This window comes from Leucoraja erinacea, chromosome 19, assembly GCF_028641065.1.
Source record: "Leucoraja erinacea ecotype New England chromosome 19, Leri_hhj_1, whole genome shotgun sequence".
Classification (NCBI taxonomy): Eukaryota; Metazoa; Chordata; class Chondrichthyes; order Rajiformes; family Rajidae; genus Leucoraja; species Leucoraja erinaceus.
Genome location: NC_073395.1, coordinates 38120742 through 38133932, shown reverse-complemented (window position 1 = coordinate 38133932; position 13191 = coordinate 38120742). Strand labels below are relative to the sequence as shown.

Here is a 13191-nt window from a genome sequence, read left to right as displayed (position 1 = left end):
TGCTGTTTGGTGGTCTATATTCAACTCCAACAAGCGTTTTCTGCCCTTGGCTATTTCGCAGTTCTACCCATACTGATTCTACCGCATCCAAGCTAATGCCTCTCCATGCCATTGCATTAATCTCCTCTTTAACCAGCAATGCCACCCCACCTCCTTGTCCTTTCTGTCTATCCGTCCTGAATATCGAATACCCCTCCATGTTTAGCTCCCAGCCTTGGTCACCCTTGAGCCATGTCTCCGTAATTCCAACTATATCATATTCCTTAACTATTAACTGCACATTCAATTCATCCACCTTATTATGAATGCTCGCTGCATTAATGCACAAAGTTTTCAACTTTGTTTTTCTTATCTCATTTCTACCTTTTGCTTCTGTCCTCCTTGTACCTCCCTCTGTCTCCTTGCATTAGTTCCCATCCTCCTGCCTTGTTAGTTTTGCACAAGAGTCCAAAACTTCCATTATGTTTTGTGTTTGGGAATATTCCTTATTCGTCTCCAGAAAAGTCATCATTAAAAAGTCTGTGTCATAATCACTGTTTATCACTGACTATGGTTATAATTTTCATGAAGTTTTGCTTTCAAATGAAGCATGTTAAAAGTTAATGGTGTTCGCAATTGAATTACAAACAATATTGTCAGGTTACTGCAAGCCATGAAAACTAAAATGTGTAGTTGCTAAAATGTATGTTAATACTAAATAAAGCCGTCTGAATTAATGGGGCAGACAAACGCAGGCAGTACCAAATTATTTTCACGTCTTATCAAGCACATGTGTTAGTAATAGACTTCAGTGCTCCAGCCTATTAAGCATGAGAAAAAAACATGAAGAAACAAAAATATACTGTGTAGAAAGGAACTGCAGATGCTGGTTTCAACTGGCATATCTGAAGAAGGGTCTCGACCCGAAACGTCACCCATTCCTTCTATCCAGAGATGCTGCCTGTCCTGCTGAGTTACTCCAGCATTTTGTGTCTATAAACACAAATAAAATGTGAAGAATAGAACTAAAATTAATTTCTTCAGTAGTTTTCAAAAATCTATTGGCAGTGCAAGTTTTAGAGTAATAGAACTGTCCCTAAATTTCTAATATTCTAATAATCGATGGCCAAGAGCTCCTGAAATGATGCCGTTACATTCCACATGCTAACCTGCCAGGAACCCATAGCGCCCTGCCCAAGGTACGGCGGGCTCTGTCATTTTCCTTCCTTCCTTCTCCCCCAGTTGTAGGATGACTTACTTCCACTCCACTTCAGTTTAGTTTTTATTCAGTTCAGAGATACAGGGCGTAAACAGACCCCACTAGATCCGCGCCGACCAGTGATCCCCGCACATTAACACTATCTTGGGGACAATTTACATTTATACCTCTGGAGAGGTATCTCTGGACGTTTCGGGTCGAGACCCTTCTTCAGACTTCTCGACCCGAAAAGTCACCCATTCCTTCTCTCAAGAGATGCTACCTGTCCCACTGAGTAACTCCAGCTTTTTGTGTCTATCTTCGGTTTAAACCAGCATCTGCAGTTCCTTCCTCCACATTGTAGTGTGACAACGGAAGTTGAGATAAACTTTGTTCTAGACTCACAGAGTGGGAGGCCAATATAAAGAGTTCAATATTTTAAAAAGGAATTGGGGCAGCTGTCTGAAACGTTGTTGTTTTTTGAAGGAAGCACGGCAAAGGCAGAGCAACGAGTCATCATTCATTTATTCACAGAAGCAGTTGCAAAATAATAGTGGCATAGTTGAAGAGTTTCCCATTCGCTGTGTTTAATCTCATAAAACCCTTTAACTTCCTAGCTGAGCGTTCTGCTCCACTTGGCTTCCCGCAGAAATGGTCTCCATCTTACAACTGGTACATGGAGGCATGCTAATCCGAGATCTAAACTATTGGCTCAACAACAAACCCAGTCGAAGTCCAGGCCAGTGTCATGCAAGGCTGTGATATCATTCCAACATGTTGCTCATTCTTGCGTTATGTTTGTGACATTGGTACCTTCTCTTTCTAGTTGAGCTGGAGGATTGTGTGGAGACAAGGTTTCCTGTGTTTTTCCAGTGCCTTGGATGCCTGTTGTATGTAACGCAGATGTCAGAAGCATATAGGAGGATGGAGAAAGTGATTGCCATTATTCTCCTCAACCATTTCCTCCCTGTGTTGAACTAGTCCCGAAATCACAGTCTATAGTCTGACCATTAGAGGCACAGTGGGCATAATCTTCACTGAAAAACAACTCCAACAAAAATGCAGAGAGTGGAACAAGACAGTGCACACTGCCTTTCCACAACTTCACAGAAATCTTCAAGTCCATCAATTGAGACAATCAGTGGAACAACCACTCATTTCATTTGACGCTGGTTTCATGATGGTCTACAACCTATAATATTTCATCAATGGGTCTGAAACAGAACCGTTCCCAGTGTAGAGTGGGGTCAAAGACATTTGTGTCATTGCCACACCAACTTTCTCAACCTTTCTTGTTGTGATGCTGCATCCTCCAACAAATCTTGTTGGAGGATAGATTCTTATAAAATAATCTATAAATTATTTTAGATTAGAGAAACAGTGCCCTCCAGCCCACGGGGTCCGTGCCGACCAGCGATCCCCACACACTAACGTTATCCTACACACACTAGTGGCAATTTACAATTTTGCCAAGCCAATTAAACTACAAAGTTATACGTGTTTGGAGTGTGGGAGGAAAGCGGAGCTCCCGGGAAAACCCACTCATGTCATAGGGGGAACATACAGGGAGTCTGCCCGTTTCCCTCCACATATGCTGTCTGACCCGCTGAGTTTCTGCAACCTCTGCAACAACTATTGTCTTTCCCTGTGCGGTTACAGACTTAAAACTCATCTTTACTCTCAAGTCTTTCTTGACGTCCTCTGAGGGAGCGCTGTATGTATGTATTTATGTACGTATTGTTGATCTATGTACCACTGTATGTAGCACGTTAGTACCTGCACCAATGTAAAGCGCTTTGGCCAACGAGAGTTGTTTTTAAATGTGCTATAGAAATAAAATTAACTTGACTTGACGAATGAAATATGAGGGATATAAATCACGTGTAGGCAGAAAGAATTCATGTAATTGTTCGGTACAAGCATCATGGGCAGAAAGGCCAGTTCCCGTGTTGCCCTATCCCATGGTCTTAAATCTTGATTAAGATCTGAGATTAGATTCTTGGACTCTGGGAGGGAGAGATGGATCAGCCATGGTTGAATGGCGGGGTAGACTTGATGGGCCGAACGGCCGAATTGTACTCCTATCTCTTATCATCTCTTAAATGACCTCTCGCCCTTAACCGGCAGCCTGCGGTTTTGGTCTGATGTAGGGTCTCGACCCCGAAACGTCACCCATTCCTTCTCTCCGGAGATGCTGCCTGTCCCGCTGAGTTACTCCAGCATTTTGTGTCTGTCTTCGGTGTAAACCAGCATCTGCAGTTCCTTCGCAGCCTGCGATTTTAGACCTGTGTAGGAAGGAACTGCAGATGCCGATTTATACCAAAGATGTTGGAATAACTCAGCGGGACGGAAATGTTGGAATAACTCATTGGAAAGACAAAATGTTGGAATAACTCAGCGGGACAGGCAGTATCTCTGGAGAGAATGAGTTTGTGACGTTTTGGGTTGAGACCCTTCTTCAGACTGTGTACTTAGTTTGATTATTAGCGGGAGGTAAATAGTTTTATTTTGATGATTGGTTCTGGTTTGAACTCCTAAAAGATGTCCCACGCCGAAATGTCCCCGACGCTGAGCGATGGCAGTGATGTCAGCAATGTTTCCAAACGCTATTTAGAAGTAACGGCTCATTAAAACAAAGATGTAAATGTTTGTAAGCCAAGGGGCAGTAAACAAACTTCCCGTCGCTCATAGGAACCGGCAACTTTTATGTTCGAGAGAGAAAATTCTTTAAACCTGCTTGACTGATACCACTTCATTGGTACACTTGTTAACAAGCTAATAAGTATCCGATCATAATCTTACAGCCGATGGAAACATATTTAGAACAAAATAATCAAATGCTGAAATGCTGGGGGGGAAAAGAATAACGAATAATAGGTTTCACTGAAGGTAGACACAAAAAGCTGGAGTAACTCAGTTGGTCAGGCAGCATCTCTGGAGAGAAGGAATAGGTGATTTTTGGGCCGAGACTGTCTGAAGAAGGTCCTGTCTGACCCGCTGAGTTACTCCAGCATTTTGTGTCTATATTCGGTGTAAACCAACATCCTTTCGACACACCAGGTTTCACTGGATAGATTCAAGAACAATCTCAATTATTCTTACCATTCAATTGTGTCACCAGCTGCAAGAATTCTTTATGATACCAGCCCGTGTAAACTGATGTCGAATACATTTTCGTCTGAATTCGCGTCTTGAAATATTACAGTCTGCCAATGTACAGGGTAGTTGGAATTCAGCAATGAAGCCTAGTCGTTGAAACATTATATTTGATTGTTGAAAAAACATGGTGCGCATTACAAAAACAGCAAGATAAAGAGCATAAACATGCGCTGTTTATTTGTGTTTGCATGTGTAGGTTAATTGTGTATGTAGGACACATACATAAAGCATTGCGATGTTACACAGTCAGACTGATTTCTCCATAATATCGCTCAGGAACAGTTCTGCTCCTGGGACTTGTTTATAGGCAGAAATAAATAAAATTGACTGCAACATGCCAGTCCAGACATGCCATGCCTGGGGGATTCCTGTTGAAAATGGCAACTGTTAACTTCTTCCGCAGGCATCAATAAAGTGTTTGGCAATCAAATGAAAAGAAAGATCGGTTCGTCCAGTTTTGAACAGTATTCTTGCTGCCTGTCCCGTTGAGTTACTCCTTAGAGTCTATCTCTGTTTAAACCAGCATCTGCAGTTTCTTCTTCCACAGTATTGGTAGTATAGTGGGTTCGCTGGCTGCTACTGGCCGACCACTTAGATGGACTACTTAGATGGCATCGTTCCTGTACATTGAAGTGGAATTAATTTGCCATTTCGAAGCACTTTAGACCACAAACGGTGGCTGGGAGAAGTTCCTTAACTTCGTCAAAGGGGAAAATGAACACTAATTCAATCAGCAAATACCCCACTACTTACTTGGCTTAAACGGGGATGTCAGCGTCCGTGTCTATGTGGGTATGCTGGACAAAAGTTGTACTTTCAAACGTTCTGTCATCCCGGTGAATGGTAATACAATGGGATTTATTTATTGGTTTTTGATAAGTTCTTCAATAAAAGGAAAGCCATATATATATACACTATGTTTTGTGTCGAGGGAGTAAACCAACGATGATTACAAGTCTGTTTCACGCAGGCAATGTTTTGTCGGCATGATCTAGAAGCTTGTTGTTGCGAACATCTTTTGCCGGCATATTAAAACTCCCGACCATGACTTGTTAAAACGATCAAAAACTCTTTCCACACCTCAGCCGAGCACACAACAATTTTCACCTCGTGTGTGTTAAGTGAACGTGAAAAGAGACACAGTGTACCAGGTTATGTAATGTTGAAGGCAAGTCTGAAGAAAGGTCCCGACCCTAAACGTCACCTATCCATCCATGTTCTCCAAAGGTGTTGCCTGACCCGCTGAGTTACTCCAGCACTTTGTGACTTGTTTTGAAAAGCAGCATCTGCAGTTCCTCGTTTCTAAGTCATTTTTCGACGTGGGGTCCCCGTCTCCCCCCAGTATCACCCCGACTACACAGACGCTACACAGGAGAAAAGACAAGATACAAACCACTATAACAAAAAAATAATAACTCATTAACTGTAATCATTAGAATGTAAGTGTTAATACCAATCCAGGGTGCCTAAGCGCATATAATGACTGCTAACCGTTAATAAAACGACACGGCTGTTCACTTATGGTGGTGAATGATTATAGGGAAATTGAAATGGGCAACAATTTGACTCAATATAAGTACTGGCAGTGAAAAAAAGTATTGTCATTGAGAAAATGGCACGTTAGATTTTCATTGAGAGAATCGCATATTAGTGGTAACTTTTTGGCCCCCTCTCTCTCTCCCTCCTCCCCTCTCTCCTTCTCCCTCTCTCTCTCTCCCTCCCTCCCTCTCTCTCCCTCTCAGCCGAACAGTGACATCAGCAGGCAGAGTTAATAAGGTAGGGTACAGGCAGACTCTGCTCCCAGGTACTCGATTCTCTTCACCAGGAAACAATGCAGAGGTCACCCATAGAAAAAGCCAATGCCTTCTCCAAACTCTTCTTCAGGTAAGATCAAACATGACGACCCCCGAACCACCTTTCCCGGCGCACACGTTCTTAGTTTCCATGGCAAAAGAAACACGCAGAGGTGAAACTTTAACATTAGTTACAAGAGTTTTTTTTAATGAAACTGCCGATAGTTTGTGTTTCACCGATTAACACATCAGCGCTGCCCAGTCACAGCATCCGACCGCTTTCAACGAGTTTAGTATTTTACGCTTTATTTAAAAGAACTGGAAACTTCAGACAAACATTTGTCACAGTTCACTTGCAGGTAACAACTCCAACTAGGCAGGTGCAACGACCTTCCCCGGTGCGCTGTTTGCAAATGTATCCGCAAGCGCTGCCGAGACTGGATAATTCACATCACTACCGAGATTTCTCGCTGCCCCCCAACACCTCGTTCCTTGCACTTAGATTTCTCCCCAAACTTGCGAACCTTGTATTAGACTTTTTTCTTGACACGCATCGACCCTGACCGGACAGTGCAAAAACAAAAACATGAATCACGCGTTCATTTCGGCATTCATTGCTGTAAGGAAAAGGGGAGTATAAAATGATCCATTGATTTAAAAAATAAGTAAAATCGCTTGATATGCAACTGCATTGTGAAAGTTTTAAGCAAGATCTGTGTACTGGATGTGAGTTACAATTGGCACCTTGCGAAGTATGTTGTCGTGTGCAGAAATCATGTGCATCTATATTTTCAGGTGCAGACATTTATAGGGATGTAAAAATCTGTGTATTAAGCGGCTGCGTTGGATATTTCTAGTGCCCAAGGTGAAGTGAAGTTCAATTCTGCAGCGGGTGTTATAGCTTCTGTTAGAAATCGTTTAATATCTAAAAGATATCTCATTGACTCAATTTATTGGCACGGTCATTTGTGTGAGAAATGATAATAACTGCTCGGTGGCAACAGGAACAACTTTCAATCCGCAAAGCTTAAACATGCACGTGTGATATCCTAGATTTCCGCCAATCAAATCGCAGAAACCCAACAGGTAATCACATCCTAGAAATGGAACCACTTAAATCCTATTAACCATTGTCCACATTTACCCAACCAGTCCGATTCCCAAGTCACCAAACAATGGGATTCAATCACCTATTTTCATTTTGGTCGATTTACGACAGGGGAAGGGAAGGGAAGGGAGGGGGAATGACAGTTCACAGAGATATAATGTCCCCTAAATTTATTTAAACATAAACTTATTATGACGACAATCAGACATAAGAAGAAAGGGTAGACACAAAATGTAACTCAGCAGCATCTCTGGAGAGAAGGAATTGGTGATGTTTCGGGCGGAGACCCTTCTTCAGACACGAAACATTCCTTCTCTCCATAGATACTGCCTGTCCCGCTGAGTCACTCCAACATTTTGTGTCTTCCTTTGGTGTGAACCAGCATCTGTGGTTCCTTCCTACACATAACAAGATAAGAAACTTGAGTATGACTTGAGATAAGAAAGGATTTGAGTATAGGAGCAGGGAGGTTCTACTGCAGTTGTACAAGGTCTTGGTGAGACCACACCTGGAGTATTGCGTACAGTTTTGGTCTCCTAATCTGAGGAAAGACATTCTTACCATAGAGGGAGTACAGAGAAGGTTCACCAGACTGATTCCTGGGATGTCAGGACTTTCATATGAAGAAAGACTGGATAGACTCGGCTTGTACTCGCTAGAATTTAGAAGGTTGAGGGGGGATCTTATAGAAACGCACAAAATTCTTAAGGGGTTGGACAGGCTAGATGCAGGAAGATTGTTCCCGATGTTGGGGGGAGTCCAGAACAAGGGGTCACAGTTTAAGGATAAAAGGGAAATCTTTTAGGACCGAGATGAGGAAAACTTTTTTTCACACAGAGAGTGGTGAATCTCTGGAACTCTCTGCCGCAGAAGGTAGTTGAGGCCAGTTCATTGGCTATATTTAAGAGGGAGTTAGATATGGCCCTTGTGGCTAAAGGGATCAGGGGGTATGGAGAGAAGGCAGGAACAGGATACTGAGTTGGATGATCAGCCATGATCATATTGAATGGCGGTGCAGGCTCGAAGGGCTGAATGGCCTACTCCTGCACCTATTTTCTATGTTTCTATGAAACGGGTGCAGGAATCAACCTCAGTTCCATTTTCCTTCACAACCCCCATAACCATGGATTCTTTAATGTTCAAAATATATTTCATTCTTAACCATCCTAACATAATGAACCATTGGGCAGTACAGTGGCACAGCTGGCAGAGATGCTGTCTCACTGTGCCAGAGGCCTGGGTTTGATGGTTGGTGGAAGGTTGAAGGTGGAATGGTTGGAAGGTGGGCCGAAAGGCATGTTTCCATACTATATCTTTCAATATATCAATTGATAGCCACTGGGGTAGAGAATTCCAAAGATTCACAACCCTTCATGAAAAGATATTCCTCCAGCTTTCATTCTTAAGAAGTCAAACAATTATTATGAATGTGTCCCTCCCCCACCAGAGGAAGCATCAGCACCCATTCTATCTAGTTTTCACAGAATCTTAAATGTGCCTTCATTGTTACAACGCCCACTCTCCATTCTTAATTCCTCACTTCATTGCTTTTTCATTCATATATTTTGCTTAAGGAGGCATTTTATGTGCCACCCAAAAATTGCTCTATAAAATGAGGTACAGGTTGATTAAGAGTTACATGTTACTGTTAGCATGGATAGAGAATTGATTCCACAAAATAAACCAAAATGTGAATAAGCAGTAATTTTCCATTTGGCATGCAACCAACATCATCTGCAGGAAAAATGCCAGTTTGTTGATTAATACTTTGTCCTATATTGACTCCTTCCATCCCCATGTTTGTATTTTTCATATTTCCTTAGGACATAGAAGCAAGTCGCTCATTCCATTAAGAGTACGCTGGTTCAGAGAGCAATCCCAACGTCCACTTAATTTTCTCTGCAACCCACTCTTCGCACATTCACATCATTTCTCCACAGATTCTACCACTGATCCACACACCAGAGAGATTTTACATTGGCCTATTGACCCTACCACAGGCAAACGTTTCAATGTGGGAGGAAACGGAAGCACCTGTGGTAAATGACACAGTTACAGGGAGAAGCTGGAGCCTCCACATAAACAGCTGAGTTCCAGAGGTCAGGATTGCTGGAGCTGTGAGTCAACAGGTCTACTGGCCTCATCACTGTGCCACTCTTAACAAGATCAATTGCAGTAACAGGCCATTTCTTAATTTTAACCACCTTGAAATTGCTCACCTTATTATGGCTACCATAGTGTCATAGTCGTCCAGCACGGAACCAGGCCTTTCAGCCCAACTCGGCCAAGCCAGCCAATATGCCCCATCTCAGCTCGTCTCATTTGCCTGCATTTGGGCGATATTCTTATCAACCTTTCCTAACCATTTATCTGTCCAAGTGTCTTTTAAAGATTGTTATTGTACCCGCATCAACTACCTCCTCCGCCAGCTCTTTCCAGATAAAAACTGTGAAAAAGTTGACCCTCAGGCTCCTATTAAATCTTTCCCCTCACACCTTAAACCGATGTCCTCTGTCTTGATTTACCCTGTCTTGGGTAAAAGAGTGTGAATTTACCCTATCTATTCCCATCATGATTTTATACACCTCTACAAGATCACCCTTAGCCTCCTGCACTCTAAGGAATAAAGTCCTGCTCAATCCCACCCTATACTCTAGCTCATGCCCTCAAGTCCCAGCAACAATTGAAATTGAACGCAGGAAACCATGGCAAATGAACTCATTCAAGGATGTTTTAGTGATACAGGCAGTACTCATTTCAGAAGAGTTTTTAAATGGGATCTCTCCTGAAAAAAAGTTCTCTCACCTCTTAATTTTAGTCATAACCTGGTCATCACATTGAAAGTAAAAGTTCAAGAAGAAATCCCATCACCACCTTCCATAACTAGTTTGGGTTATCAATAGCCATGAATAAAAGAATAGGTATTTTAAAGCAAAGGAAAAATATACATTGAATGTTTTTACTTTGTATCCCACTACGTTAGTTAAAAATATAAAACTCTCAGCACAGCAAGTTTCCATTCAAACACCCGGACACCTATTCTTGGTGCTAACATATAGAAACATCTAATCTGGATAAAATCTTACTCTCGTGAGCATGTGCATCTTGTTTGTCAGCAGTTGTTTTCTTCTAAAGACCCTTTTAAAAATTCTCTACTTTGACTACATATGCTTTAATATATTTACAATTTATAGTAAAGTCAAAGTCAATTATAATTTTCGATGTTGATTATGTTGACAAATCTTGCATTGACAAATGCATTGTGAGGGTATGGTATGATTACATGGTTAAGTGATCTGTATTTATTGTGGCGCCTAGCCCACAAGTATGAGGTTGCAACATTGAGCTATCTTCAGGCACATTGATTCCATAAAGTTAATACATGTTTGACTATTACACAATGCTAATTATTATAACACATAGCATTGTGTGTATGTATCAACTTTGTGGAGATAATGTGCCTTTGAAGATGCCCCAATGTTGCAACCTCAACACATTTCCATTTAAACACCTGTACAGCTATTTTTAGTGTTAACATATAGAAACGTCTCATAAACACTTAATGCTTTCCATTAATACTTTTTTATTTTTATTTTTTATTTTATTTTATTAGAAGTAAGTACAATCATATGGCACCAAAGTGCCTAATATATATTTTCATAATACATTTTATGTACAGCTTCTTATTTTTTTTTTGTTATAATAAAGAAGAATAAGAATAAGAAAAATAAATTAGATAGTAAAGGATAGCAAGACGTGGGATATATTGTGTGTGAAGAAAAAGAAAAAAGACGAATGAGTGAAGAACGTTGAGGAAAAGAAAATAGAAAAAAGAGAATAAGACATAAAGAAAAGTAGTAAGGAGATCATTATTTATAATCTTGACCATCCCTCGTCCAGTCCTGAAACAGTTAGTTTTTACAATTGTGTTGCACCATATGATTCCAAAAAGACGACAAATGGAGACCAACTCGTTATGAATTGGTCTGATTTATCCATTAAGAGGAATCGCATTTCCTCAAGATGTGCGGTGTCCAACATGCTTGCAATCCACATTTTAAGCGTTGGTATTGATGTATTTTTCCAAAATTTAAGTATTAATTTTTTTGCTATTATTAAACCATAATTAAAAAATAAATTTTGAGATGTGTTCAATTTATTCCCATCTTCCATTACTCCAAATATAATCATTTCAGTATTAGGTTCCATTCTTATCTTAAATAATTTTGTAAATATTTCAAAAATATCACTCCAAAATCTATAAAGTTTTATGCAGGAAACAAAAGAGTGTGTTATAGTTGCATTTTGGGATAAACATTTATCACAAATGGGGGATATATTTGGATAAAATTTGTTCAATCTTGTTTTTGAATAATATAATCTATGTTAAATTTTAAATTGAATTAGATTACCTTCGTAATTTTTATCATTAGTTCCCGTTCCCACTCTTCTCTAAGTACCTCTGCCGATGGTAGGTCTATATTTAAAATACTATTATATAAATATGATATTAATTTTTGTGAGTCAGCTTTAATATTCATTGCTTCTTCCAATAATTCAGGAGTTATTTTTTGATATCCTTGTATGTATTTTTTCATGAAATCGCAAATCTGAAGATATTTAAAATATTGGTTGTTTTTCAATTTAAATTTTAATTGTAATTGTTCGAATGATAGTAGGTTTCCCATTTCGTACATATCCCTGATCCTTCTAATTCCGAGACTTTCCCATTGGTTATATGTTTTATCAATAAGAGATGGTTTAAATAAAGGGTTATTCGCAATTGGCATTAACAATGATAAATTTCTTAATTTTAAAGTTAATTTTATTTGTTTCCAAATTCTTATTGTACCATATATAATTGGGCTCTTCTTATATATTGTGTTGTTCAGTTTTTTTCTGGGAGAAGAGGATCGTTCCTATATTACAAGGAAAACAATCCTCTTTCTCCATTTTTATCCATTCTGTCTGTTGTGTAGAACTATCCAGCCAATAAATTATATTCTTAATATGCACTGCCCAGTAATAATACATAACATTTGGGAGTGAGTCCCCCGACATCTTTTGGTTTACATAAGTGTTTTTTTGTAATTCTATGTGATCTATAGTCCCAATTAAAATTAGTAATATTAGAGTCTAATTTTTTTTTTTTAAGTATTTTTGTATATATACCGATATAGACTGAAATGGGTATAGTAATTGTGGTAGGAAGATCATTTTTATTGCATTTATTCTACCTAATAATGATAAAGGAAGTGCTAAGTTTATTTAATAAAGGTATAAAATTAGCATTGAATAATGATTTATATTTTCTAGTAATCTGAATACCCAAGTATTTAAAATTTTCTGTTGCGATTTTAAAGGGGAACTTCAGTAAGTGTGTAGGATCTTGAGGTTTTAATGTCATGATCTCACTTTTATTTCAGTTTATTCTATATCCAGAAAAAGACCCGAATTCCTCTATTAAATTTAATAAACTTGGTATGCTCGTTTGTGATTTGTAATATATAAAAGTATATCGTCTGCATATAATGAAATTTTATTCTTTTAGTCCTTAGTATTATAGCCCTGAATATTCGGATGGATTCTTATACTTTCAGCCAGAGGTTCTATCATAAGGGCAAATAGCAGGGGTGATAACGCACATCCCAGCCTATTACCCCTTGATGATTGAAATTTTTGAGATAACGGTGTTAGTTAAAATTCTTGCCATCGGTTTATCATACAATAATTTTACCCATGTAATAAAATGCTCTCCCATATTAAATTTTTGCAGTACTTTATATAAGTACTGCCACTCTACCTGATCAAATGCTTTCTCTGCGTCCAAAGAAATAATTGATATATCTTCTTCCTCTACTTTATGCGAGTACATTATATTAAACAGGCGTCTCAAATTATAAAATGAATATCTTTGATCAGTATGATCAAGGTTTATCAATTTACTAATATAT

General features: G+C 39.4%; 1 protein-coding gene across 1 annotated transcript in view; it reads left to right on the top strand.

Annotated features, from left to right (window-relative positions):
• Positions 1–6131: 6131 nt before the first annotated feature.
• cftr (CF transmembrane conductance regulator) overlaps positions 6132–13191 on the top strand; it is a 143693-nt gene continuing 136633 nt past the window's right edge. Inside the window, exon 1 of the mRNA XM_055650852.1 lies at positions 6132–6220. Within this exon, the coding sequence (XP_055506827.1) occupies positions 6168–6220 (53 nt within the window). The 5' untranslated portion in view covers positions 6132–6167. The remainder of the gene's footprint in view (positions 6221–13191) is intronic.